At 44.5% G+C, this 12931-nt stretch overlaps 1 protein-coding gene across 1 annotated transcript in view; it reads right to left on the bottom strand.

Moving 5' to 3' along the window:
• Positions 1–200: 200 nt before the first annotated feature.
• Positions 201–12931, bottom strand: part of LOC120024272 (synapse differentiation-inducing gene protein 1-like) — a 74936-nt gene continuing 62205 nt past the window's right edge. The window contains exons 2-3 of the mRNA XM_038968468.1: positions 4071–4208; positions 201–290 (exon numbers count right to left, since the gene is read on the bottom strand). Of these exons, the coding sequence (XP_038824396.1) occupies positions 201–290; positions 4071–4208 (228 nt within the window). The remainder of the gene's footprint in view (positions 291–4070; positions 4209–12931) is intronic.

The following is a 12931-nucleotide window of genomic DNA, read 5'->3' on the forward strand; positions in this document are numbered from 1 at the left end:
GCCCAGTCCAGGCACGGTGTCCAGTCCCGCTCCAACGCCGGAGCCTTCCTCTGCGCCGGTGCCCAGTCCAGGCACGGCGGCCAGTCCCGCTCCAGGGCAGGGGCCTTCCTCTGCGCCGATGCCCAGTCCAGGCACGGTGTCCAGTCCCGCTCCAACGCCGGAGCCGTCCTCGGCGCCGGTGCCCAGTCCGGGCGCGGCGTTCAACCCAGCTCCATGGCCGAGGTCCTCCTCTGCGCCGAGGCCCAGTCCGGGCACAGCGTTCTACCCGGCTCCATGGCCGGACCCGTGGTCTGGGCGGGGGCAAAGTCCCGCACCAGAGCCGCCACCAATGCTGGCAGATCCGCGAGCAGAGTGGGTACTTCGCCCCGCACCGGAGTCGCCACCGACGCTAGATGCCCACCCGGACCCTCCCCTATAGAGCCAGGTTTTGCGGCCGGAGTACAGGTTTTGCGGCCGGTACTGTCACGCCCTGACCATAGAGAGCCTTTTTATTCTCTATTTTGGTTAGGTCGGGGTGTGACTAGGGTGGGTAATCTAGGTTGTTTTATTTCTATGTTGGCCTGGTATGGTTCCCAATCAGAGGCAGCTGTTTACCGTTGTCTCTGATTGGGGATCATATTTAGGCAGCCATTTCCCCACTGTGTTTTTGTGGGATCTTGTTTATGTGTAGTTGCCTGTGAGCACAACATAGCTTCACGTTTCGTTTGTTCTTTATTGTTTTTGTGCGTTTCGTTGAATAAACATGTGGAACCCATATCACGCTGCGCTTTGGTGCGAATGTTCTTACGACGAACGTGACAACTTGAATGTACCCTGGATGGGTGGATATACATTCTGGTACATTCCAACAGGAATCTGTTCCAAAAACTTTGTAAATAACAAAGTTGCCAACCAGCAACGCATAAAAAGTTGTATAGCGGCAAATTAAGATACCGGGTAGGGAGTGGGCAATTTAATTACTTTTTTCACTCACCATGTGAGTCACCACCAGAGATCAGAAGTAGAAACGAAAGATAAGAGGAGAGTGCTGAAATAGCACATCAAAAATGTCTGCACTCAACGGTACGTAAAGGCCTCTACTACGTGGCGTATCCTTTGTACCTTTATCTAACTAGGGCAAGTCAGTGAAGAACAAATGCTTATTTACAATGATGGCCTAGCAGGGAACTGCCTTGTTCAGCGGCAGAACAACATATTTTTTTTACCTTGTGAGCACAGAGAATAGATCTAGCAACCTTTTGGTTACTTGCCCAATGCTCTAACCACTAGGCTACCTGCCACATATGTATAAACTGGAAATGGAAATGACCGTTACCGTTACCTAAATTTCACACTACATTTCTGTGTACGCCATTTCTGAAATGTCTGTGCATGTTTAAAAAAATAATTGAGATTTATAAACTTTTATAAACTGTTTCCCGTTATAAATCAGACCTGTTGTAAAACGGTGCGTACGTGAATGAGCATTAAAACTCACCTGTCCTCGTGCTTGTCTCCACCCAGGTGTCGCCCATCTTCCCCATTAATCCCTGTGTATTTATACCTGTGTTTTCTGTCTGTCTGTTGCCAGTTCGTCTTGTTTGTTCAAGTCTACCCGCGTTTTTCCTCAGCTCCTGTTTTTTCCCCCAGTCTCGCTTTTTCTCATCCTCCTGGTTTTTGACCGTTGCCTGTTCTGACCCTGTACCCACCCACCTGACCACTCTGCCTGCCCTGACCCTGTACCCACCCACCTGACCACTCTGCCTGTCCTGACCCTGTACCCACCCACCTGACCACTCTGCCTGTCCTGACCCTGTACCCACCCACCTGACCACCCTGCCTGTCCTGACCCTGTACCCACCCACCTGACCACTCTGCCTGTCCTGACCCTGTACCCACCCACCTGACCACCCTGCCTGTCCTGACCCTGTACCCACCCACCTGACCACTCTGCCTGTCCTGACCCTGTACCCACCCACCTGACCACCCTGCCTGTCCTGACCCTGTACCCACCCACCTGACCACTCTGCCTGTCCTGACCCTGTACCCACCCACCTGACCACTCTGCCTGTCCTGACCCTGTACCCACCCACCTGACCACTCTGCCTGTCCTGACCCTGTACCCACCCACCTGACCACCCTGCCTGTCCTGACCCTGTACCCACACACCTGACCACTCTGCCTGTCCTGACCCTGCCTGCCACCCTGTACCTTGACCTCTACTCTGGATTATCGACCTCTGCCTGACCCTGAGCCTGCCTGCCTCCCTGTACCTTGACCTCTACTCTGGATTATCGACCTCTGCCTGACCCTGAGCCTGCCTGCCGCCCTGTACCTTGACCTCTACTCTGGATTATCGACCCCTGCCTGCTTTGACCTGTCGTCTGCCTGCCCCTGTGGTTACAATACACATTGTTACTTCAACACCTGCACTTGGGTTTTACCTTGATTCCTGATACAATCACCTTTCCATGGTGACAATAACGGCCTTTATTTGCTGTACAATTTGGAACTATTGTCATTAGGCCACGGCATGTAAAGATGAATTCTTGTTCAATATTTAGTTTATCAATAGATTATTACATTTCTGAGATTAAATAGGCTATGATGTCACGCTCGTATTCTGCCTTGGTATAGGCTCTGAGATTAAACAGGCGATGATGTCACGCTCCTATCCTGCCTTGGTATAGGCTCTGAGATTAAACAGGCTGTCACGTTCCTGACCTGTTTTCTGTTGTTTTGTATGTGTTTAGTTGGTCAGGACGTGAGCTGGGTGGGAATTCTATGTTGTGTGTCTAGTTTGTCTGTTTCTATGTCCAGCCTAATATGGTTCTCAATCAGAGGCAGATGGTAATCGTTGTCCCTGATTGAGAATCATATATAGGAGGCTTGTTTTGTGTTGGGATTTTGTGGGTGTTTGTTTCCTGTCTCTGTGATTGTCTGCACCAGATAGGTCTGTGTTGGTTTTTGCACATTTGTTATTTTGTATTGTTGTTTGTAGTGTTTTACTTGTTCGTTATTAAACATGTTTAACACTAGCCGCGCTGCACTTTGGTCCTCTCCTTCACCTATGGAAGAAAGCCGTTACACAGGCGATGATGTCACGCTCCTATCCTGCCTTGGTATAGGCTCTGAGATTAAACAGGCAATGATGTCACTCTTCTATCACACAGAAATACTGTAGCCTCTATCGCACAGCAATAGACCTACTGTAGCCTACCCATACTGTCAAATATTTTATATAAGCCACCAGTCTATTTACTGTGTTGGCAGGATGTTTTAATCGTTAGCAATCATTTATGCTGTATCTGGAAAAGGAATGTCCGTTTCGGAGAGGGAAAACTATGGTTAATTGTTGTGGACTTGTCAGCAGAATGTTGTTAATTTAGGGCAAGCTACTCATAACATTTTCTCTGCAATACTTAGTATGTGTTTAAACGAATGCCGTCTACATATCTGCCTTTTCCTACCATGTCCTTTTCAAGCTGCTAGATTGTAGATTGACAGGCTGGAGGAATTAGCCATCTCTGAACACTAAACTACATTATTACCTGTAATTACTGAGGAAGAACTAAATTAGCCGCTGTCTGCCTACCTTTCCGCCTGCCTGTCTGCCTACCTTTCCTTCTGCCTGGCTGTCTACTTGCCAGCTGGTCTGTCTGCCTGCCAGCCTGTCTGTCCGTCTGCCTGCCTCCTGCCTGCCTCCTGCCTGTCTGCCGGTCTGCCTTCCTGTCTTGTCTGTCTGCCTGTCTGCTTGCCTTCCTGCCCGTCTGCCCGCCTGTCTGCCTGCCTGTCTGCCTGTCTGTCCGTCTGCATGTCTTGCCTGCCTGCCTGCCCGCCTGTCTGCCTGCCTGCTTGCCATGGTTGCCGTGGTTGCACAGACAGATGAGGAGACTGGATGTTGAGCCTTCGATAAGACTTCACACTTGAGATAGGTTTGCCATCAACGGCCTGTCCTGTGTGTGGGTGTGTGTTAGGCCTGAGAAGTAGAAAGCAGTGACTTCATGGTAGTGACAGGTATGGGTGTTAACCCCAAGAAAGGTGCTCTACCACGGGTATGTATGTGTATACAGTGTGTGTGTCATGTTTACCCCCTGGGAGAAGTAGAAAGCAGCAATGCCCAGGGGCCAGAAGCAGCAGAGCATGGAGAAGATGGCCAGGCCGAGGTGGTCTCTGGGTGGGATCACTATGAAGTTATCTTCACTCTCGCTGTCGCTGGAGCAGTCCGTCTGCAAGAGACAAACAGTGTTAATATAGTTCACCACCATGACAGTTCATATATAACATGATCAAGTTATCTTCACTGGAGCAGTCCGTCTGTTAAGAAGGAAGAGGGGGATACCTAGCCAGTTGTACAACTGGCCCAACGCTCCTACAACCATTACAGTTCATATAGAACAAGATTAAGTTTTCTTCACTCATTGTACAGGACAAGAGAAACAACTTGGCTGCAATTAATTTTTAGAACGAGTGGAAAGACAAAAAAATAATAGTTTCCCACATTACAGGGACAGTTAAAGGATTGTAGCCTTTTTGACATGCCCAAATCGAACTGCCTGTAGTTCAGGACCTGAAGCAAGGATATGCATATTCCTGATACCGTTATTATTTTTTAAATTGTATTTTACCTTTATTTAACCAGGTAGGCAAGTTGAGAACAAGTTCTCATTTACAATTGAGACCTGGCCAAGATAAAGCAAAGCAGTTCGACACATACAACAACACAGAGTTACACATGGAGTAAAGCAAACATACAGTCAATAATACAGTAGAAAAATAGTCTATATACAATGTGAGAAAATGAGGTGAGATAAGGGAGGTAAGGCAATAAATAGGCCATGGTGAAGAAGTAAATACAATATAACAAGTAAAACACTGGAATGGTAGATTTGCAGTGGAAGAATGTGAATGTGCAAAGTAGAAATAATGGGGTGCAAAGGAGCAAAATAAATAAATAAATACAGTAGGGGTAGAGGTAGTTGTTTGGGCTAAATTATAGATGGGCTATGTACAGGTGCAGTAATCTGTGAGCTGCTCTGACAGCTGGTGCTTAAAGCTAGTGAGGGAGATAAGTGTTTCCAGTTTCAGAGATTTTTGCAGTTTGTTCCAGTCATTGGCAGCAGAGAACTGGAAGGAGAGGCGGCCAAAGGAGGAATTGGCTTCGTGGGTGACCAGAGAGATATACCTGCTGGAGCGCGTGCTACAAGTGGGTGCTGCTATAGTGACCAGCGAGCTGAGATAAAGGGGGACTTTACCTAACAGGGTCTTGTAGATGACCTGGAGCCAGTGAGTTTGGCGACGAGTATGAAGCGAGGGCCAGCCAACAAGAGCGTACAGGTCACAGTGGTGGGTAGTATATGGGGCATTGGTGACAAAACAGATGGCACTGTGATAGACTGCATCTAATTTATTGAGTAGGGTATTGGAGGCTATTTTGTAAATGACATCGCCGAAGTCGAGGATCGGTAGGATGGTCAGTTTTAAGAGGGTATGTTTGGCAGCATGAGTGAAGGATGCTTTGTTGCGAAATAGGAAGCCAATTCTAGATTTAACTTTGGATTGGAGATGTTTGATGTGAGTCTGGAAGGAGAGTTTACAGTCTAACCAGACACCTAGGTATTTGTAGTTGTCCACATATTCTAAGTCAGAACTGTCCAGAGTAGCGATGCTGGACGGGCGGGCAGGTGCAGGCAGCGATCGGTTGAAGAGCATGCATTTAGTTTGACTTGTATTTAAGAGCAGTTGGAGGACACGGAAGGAGAGTTGTATGGCATTGAAGCTCGTCTGGAGGATGGTTAACCTGTTAGGCGGGCTGTCCCGACATCGGTACACTTATGACAACATCCAGCTCAAGTGCAGGGTGCGAAATTCAAAATCTATTTTTTTTAAATATTTAACTTTCACACATTAACAAGTCCAATACAGCATTTGAAAGATAAACATCTTGTCAATCCAGCCAACATGTCCGATTTTTTAAATGTTTTACAGAGAAAACACCACATATATTTATGTTAGCTCACCACCAAATAAAAAAGAGGACAGACATTTTTCACAGCAAAAGTAGGATGCAAGTAGCATGCACAAGCCAACCTAACTAACCTAGAACCAACCTAAATAACCTAGAAAAAACTACCTCAGATGACAGTCCTATAACATGTTACACAATAAATCTATGTTTTGTTCAAAAAATGTGCATATTTTAGCTATAAATCAGTTTTACATTACTGCTACCATCATAGCTACAGTCAGAAATCGCACGGGAGTAGCCAGAGAAAATACAGACACCAACGTCAACTACTAATTACACATCATAAAACATTTCAGAAAAATATATGGTGGATAGCTAATGAAAGACAAAGATCTTGTGAATAGAGCCAATATTTCCGATTTTTGAAGTGTTTTACAGCGAAAACACAATATATCGTTATATTAGCTTACTACATTAGCTAGCACACAGCAGCATTGATTCTAGTCAAACGGTAGCATAGCACAGTTCGACAGATATATGAAAAAGCATCCCAAATTGGGTCCTTATCTTTGTTGATCTTCCATCAGAATGTTCTCCAAGGGGTCCTTTGTTCAGAAACGTCTTTATTTCGATCCAGAACGAACGATTTCCCTCTTGAATTAGCAAGCACACTGGCAGTGCGACGCTAACCTCTCCATCTTGACAAAATTCTTGCGTCGCATCACGTCTAAAGTCCAGAATAAATTTAAATAATATAATTAAACTATATTGAAAAAACATACTTTAGGATGATATTGTGACATGTATCAAATAAAATCGAAGCCGGAGATCATATTCACCTTTAACGAGCGTTTTCCAGGAGCCGAGTCCAGGTTCTACTTCGCGCCCAGAAAAAAAAATAAAGTGCGCAAGTCTCACTCCAAGAGGTTGTGTTCAATCCCAGGACGAGATATTCAAGTCCTTTCTGCTCTCACTTCCGCATGACACCCAGGGGAAGGCGTATGACGTGTTTCTACAGTCCTAAGTGACATGCCCTTTTATAGACAAGGTCTTGAAGAGAGACATCGATTTTGGAAATCTCACTTCCGGATAGGAAATGGGCTGTAAAAATAGTTCTGTTCCACTTAGAGAAATAATTCAAACGTTTTTAGAAACTAGAGACTGTTTTCTATCCAATAGTAGTAATAATATGCATATTGTAAGAGCAAAAATTGATTAAGAGGCCGTTTGAAAATGGGCACATATTTTCCAGTTTTTCAATACGCCCCCTGCAGCCATAAGAAGTTAACACAGTGTCCAAAGAAGGGCCAGAAGTATACAGAATGGTGTCGTCTGCGTAGAGGTGGATCAGAGACTCACCAGCAGCAAGAACGACATCATTGATGTATACAGAGAAGAGAGTCGGCCCAAGAATTGAACCCTGTGGCACCCCCATAGAGACTGCCAGAGGCCCGGACAACAGGCCCTCCGATTTGACACAATGAACTCTATCAGAGAAGTAGTTGGTGAACCAGGCGAGGCAATCACTTGAGAAACCAAGGCTATTGAGTCTGCCGATGAGGATGTGGTGATTGACAGAGTCGAAAGCCTTGGCCAGGTCAATGAAAACGGCTGTGCAGTATTGTTTCTTATCGATGGCGGTTAAGATATCGTTTAGGACCTTGAGAGTGGCTGAGGTGAACCCATGATCAGCTCTGAAACCAGATTGCATAGCGGAGAAGGTGTGGTGGGATTCGAAATGGTCGGTAATCTGTTTGTTAACTTGGCTTCCGAAGACTTTAGAAAGACAGGGTAAGATAGATATAGGTCTGTAGCAGTTAGGGTCTAGAGTGTCTCCCCCTTTGAAGAGGGGGATTACCGCAGCTGCTTTCCAATCTTTGGGAATCTCAGACGACACAAAAGAGAGGTTGAACAGGCTACTAATAGGGGTTGCAACAATTTCGGTAGATCATTTTAGAAAGAAAGGGTCCAGATTGTCTATCCCGGCTGATTTGTAGGGGTCCAGATTTTGCAGCTCTTTCAGAACATCGGATTTGGGAGAAGGAGAAATGGGGAAGGCTTGGGCGAGTTGCTGTGGGGGGTGCAGTGCTGTTGACCGGGGTAGGGGTAGCCAGGTGGAAAGCATGGCCAGCCATAGAAAAATGCTTATTGAAATTCTCAATTATAGTGGATTTAACGGTGGTGACAGAGTTTCCTATCGTCAGTGCAGTGGGCAGCTGGAAGGAGGTGTTCTTATTCTCCATGGACTTCACAGTGTCCCATAACTTTTTTTGAGTTTGTGTTGCAGGAAGCAAATTTCTGCTTGAAAAAGCTAGCCTTGGCTTTTCTAACGGCCTGTGTATATTGGTTTCTAACTTCCCTGAAAAGTTGCATATCACGGGGGCTGTTCGATGCTAATGCAGAATGCCACAGGATGTTTTTGTGTTGGTTAAGGGCATTCAGGTCTGGAGAGATCCAAGGGCTATATCTGTTCCTGGTTCTAAATTTCTTGAATGGGGCATGCTTATTTAAGATGGTGAGGAAGGCATTTAAAAAAAAATAACCAGGCATCCTCTACTGACGGGATGAGGTCAATATCCTTCCAGGATACCCGGGCCAGGTCGATTTGAAAGGCCAGCTCGCTGAAGTGTTTCAGGGAGCATTTGACAGTGAGGTCGTTTGACCGCTAACCCATTACGGATGCAGGCAATGAGGCAGTGATCGCTGAGATCTTGGTTGAAAACAGCAGAGGCGTATTTAGAGGGCAAGTTGGTTAGGATGATATCTATGAGGGTGCCCGTGTTTACGGCTTTGGGGTCGTACCAGGTAGGTTCATTGATAATTTGTGTGAGATTGAGGGCATCAAGTTTAGATTGTAGGATGGCTGGGGTGTTAAGCATGTTCCAGTTTAGGTCACCTAGCAGCACGAGCTCTGAAGATAGATGGGGGGCAATCAGTTCACATATGGTGTCCAGAGCACAGCTGGGGGCAGAGGGTGGTCTATAGCAGGCGGCAACGGTGAGAGACTTGTTCTAGAGAGGTGGATTTTAAAAGTAAAAGTTCAAATTGTTTGGGTATAGACCTGGATAGTAGGACAGAACTCTGCAGGCTATCTCTGCAGTAGATTGCAACACCGCCCCCTTTGGCCGTTCTATCTTGTCTGAAAATGTTGTAGTTAGGGATGGAGATTTTAGAGGTTTTGGTGGTCTTCCTAAGCCAGGATTCAGACTAGGACATCCGGGTTGGCAGAGTGTGCTAAAGCAGTGAATAAAACAAACTTAGGGAGGAGGCTTCTAATGTTAACTTCTTATGGCTGCAAGGGGCAGTATTGAGTAGCCTGATAAAATGTGTCCATTTCAAACGGCCTCGTACTCAATTCTTGCTCGTACAATATGCATATTATTATTACTATTGGATAGAAAACACTCTCTAGTTTCTAAAACCGTTTGAATTATTTCTCTGAGTGAAACAGAACTCATTCTGCAGCACTTTTCCTGACCCGGAAGTTCAAAGTCTGAAATCGATGCTCTCTTCCTCTTCCTGCCTATAAATGGGCACAAGAGCTATTAGTATACATGCACGTCATACACCTTCCTCTGGGTGTCAAGAAGGCTGTGAGAGAAGAAATGAGGTGATTATCTCGATCTGGGATGGAATAAATCCTCTTGGAATGACGTGTACCCCAGTTCCGGTACTCTGAAGAACGCGATTTGGACAGTGGGGTTGCCTTTTGTTTTGCTGACGTTATAGGCGACTATTATTTCCGGCTTTGATTTTATTTGATACATGTCACCATATCATCGTAAAGTATGTTTTTTCAATATGGTTTCATCAGATTATTGAAATTTTTTCGGGAGTTTTGCCGTGTTCCGTTCTCTTCCGTTTGTTTACATGGAGAGATCCGTGCAACCCGGCTAGCGCCCTTGCTAAATGGAGAGAGAAAGTTGCCATTCTGAATCCAAACAACGACTCATCTGGACAAAGGACACCTTGTTCAACATTCTGATGAAAGATCAGCAAAAGTAAGACCCAATTTATGATGTTATTTCATATATCTGTCGTAGTCGCCGGCGCCCAAGTGTTTCTGGCTATTGTGCTAAGCTAATATAACGCAACATTTTGTTTTCGCTGTAAAACACTTAATAAATCGGAAATATTGTCTGGCATCACAAGATGCCTGTCTTTCATTTGCTGTACACTATGTATTTTTCAGAAATGTTTTATGATGAGTAATTAGGTATTTGACGTTGGTGTCTGTAAATATTATGGCTGCTTTCGGTGCAATTTCTGAATGTAGCTGCAATGTAAACTATGATTTATACCTGAAATATGCAAATTTTTCGAAAAAAAACATATGCTATACAATAAATATGTTATCAGACTGTCATCTGATGAGGTTGTTTCTTGGTTAGTGGCTATTTATATCTTTATTTGGCCGAATTTGTGATAGCTACTGATGGAGTCAAAAACTGATGGAGTAATAAAAGTGGAGTCTTTTGCTAACGTGGTTAGCTAATAGATTTACATATTTTGTCTTCCCTGTAAAACATTTTAAAAATCGGACATGTTGGCTGGATTCACGAGATGTGTACCTTTCATATGCTGTATTGGACTTGTTAATGTGTGAAAGTTAAATATTTAAAAAAAAATATCTTTTGAATTTCGCGCCCTGCACTTGAAGTGGCTGTTGTCATAAGTGTACCGACGTCGGGCTTGCACGCCAAACAGGTTAACAGGCATGAAACCAAGGCTATTACGGTTACAGAAGTCATCAAAAGAGAGCGCCTGGGGAATAGGAGTGGAGCTAGGCACTGCAGGGCCTGGATTCACCTCTACATCACCGGAGGAACAGAGGAGGAGTAGGATAAGGGTACGACTAAAAGCTATGAGAATTGGTCATCTATGACGTCTGGAACAGAGAGTAAAAGGAGCAGGTTTCTGGGGGCGATAAAATAGCTTCAAGGTATAATGTACAGACAAAGTTATGGTAGGATGTGAATACAGTGGAGGTAAACCTAGGCATTGAGTGATGATGAGAGAGATATTGTCTCTAGAAACATCCTTGAAACCAAGTGATGTCATTGCATGTGTGGGTGGTGGAACTGAAAGGTTGGATAAGGTATAATGAGCAGGGCTAGAGGCTCTACAGTGAAATACGCCAATAAACACTAACCAGAACAGCAATGGACAAGGCATATTGACATTAAGGAGAGGCATGCTTAGCCAAGTGATCATAAGGGTCCAGTGACTAGAGGTTAGTTGGGGTCACGTTGATTCAGACAGTTAGCTGGGCCATGGGTAGCAAGCTGGCAGAGGATTGAGGTCTGTTTTATAGCCACCTCAAGCGTTTCCGTCGGTAGATTAGTGGAGTTCCGTGTGGTAGAGGGGACCAAATACAATTGGCAAAATAGTTATAGTTATAGTGGCCCAAGAAAATTGTCCGATAGACCTATTCAGATAGCAGCCGATAAGACATCTAACGATTAGCGGGCCGCAGATGGGCGTTCAGGTTACGTCGCGACGGAGGGGCCAGTTGGATAACTCCCTCGGGCAGATAACGTCGGTAGTCCAGTCGTGAAGGCCCGGTGGGGCTCCGCATCGGCAGTAAAACGGGTCCGGATAGGTGATTGTAGCCCAGGAGTGGTTGATGGATGTCTTCAGCTGGCTAGCTCCGGAATAATTAGCTCCGCGACCGACGTAAGCCAATAGTCACTCGGATAGCAGCTAGCTAGCTGCAAGATCCAGGTATAAATGTCCAGAGCTTGCGATAGAAATCCGGGGATATGGAGAGAAATTAGGTCCGGTATGCTCTGGTCTGAGTCGCGTTGTACAAAACTGGCGATAGCTTTTCGAGCTAAAGGATAGCTGATGACCGCCAACCGTGGTTAGCTGAATACTAACGTTATTGGCTAACTTCTGGCTAATTTCTGGCTAGCTTCTGTTGTGGATTTCAGATTTGAGGTGAATAATACTTTTTTTATTTTTTATTGGTGAGGCGGGATTGCAGGAGAGTGTTTTGAAGTTGAGTTATTAGAAAAAAATTAAAATATATATAAAAAGATATGCGAAGAAAGATGTAAATATATATATACACCGCACACGACAAGACTAGGACAAAGGACGTCTGACTGCTATGCCAAATTGGAAAAAAAGGAATATGAATTTGAAAGGAAACACTTTGAACTTTGTGGAAATGTTAAAATAATGTAGGAGAATCTAACACATTTGATCTGATAAAAGATAATACAAACAAAAAAACAGGCGTTTTCATCTTTGAAAGGCCATAATATTATAAAGGAATCTAGGCGCAATTTAGATTTTGGCCACTAGATGGCAGCAGTGTGTATGCAACGTTTCAGATTGATCCAGTGAAGCATTGCAATACTGCACAATATTTTTTTTCAAGTCTGCCCAAATGTGCCGAATTCGTCAATTGATACATTTTCAAGTACATAACTATAAAGAACATACAAAAATTATATGGTAATACAAAATGTAAGTTTACACACTCCCAGGAATGTCATACATGATGGATCATCAGCTTATACAGTTGAAGTTGGAAGTTTACATTCACTTAGGTTGGAATCATTAAAACTCGTTTTTCAACCACTCCACACATTTCTTGTAAATAAACTATAGTTTTGGCAAGTCGGTTAGGACATCTACTTTGTGCATGACACAAGTCATTTTTCCAACAATTGTTTACAGACAGATTATTTCACTTATAATTCACTGTATCACAATTCCAGTGGGTCAGAAGTTTACATACAGTAAATTGACTGTGCCTTTAAACAGCTTGGAAAATTCCAGAAAATTATTTCATGGCTTTAGAAGCTTCTGATAGGCTAAATTACATCATTTTAGTCAATTGGAGGTGAACTTGTAGATGTATTTCAAGGCCTACCTTCAAATCCAGTTCCTCTTTGCTTGACATCATGGGAAAATCAAAAGAAATCAGCCAAGACCTCAGGAAAAATTTGTAGACCTCCACAAGTCTGGTTCTTC

This window comes from Salvelinus namaycush, chromosome 29 (genome assembly GCF_016432855.1).
Source record: "Salvelinus namaycush isolate Seneca chromosome 29, SaNama_1.0, whole genome shotgun sequence".
NCBI classification, from domain to species: Eukaryota; Metazoa; Chordata; class Actinopteri; order Salmoniformes; family Salmonidae; genus Salvelinus; species Salvelinus namaycush.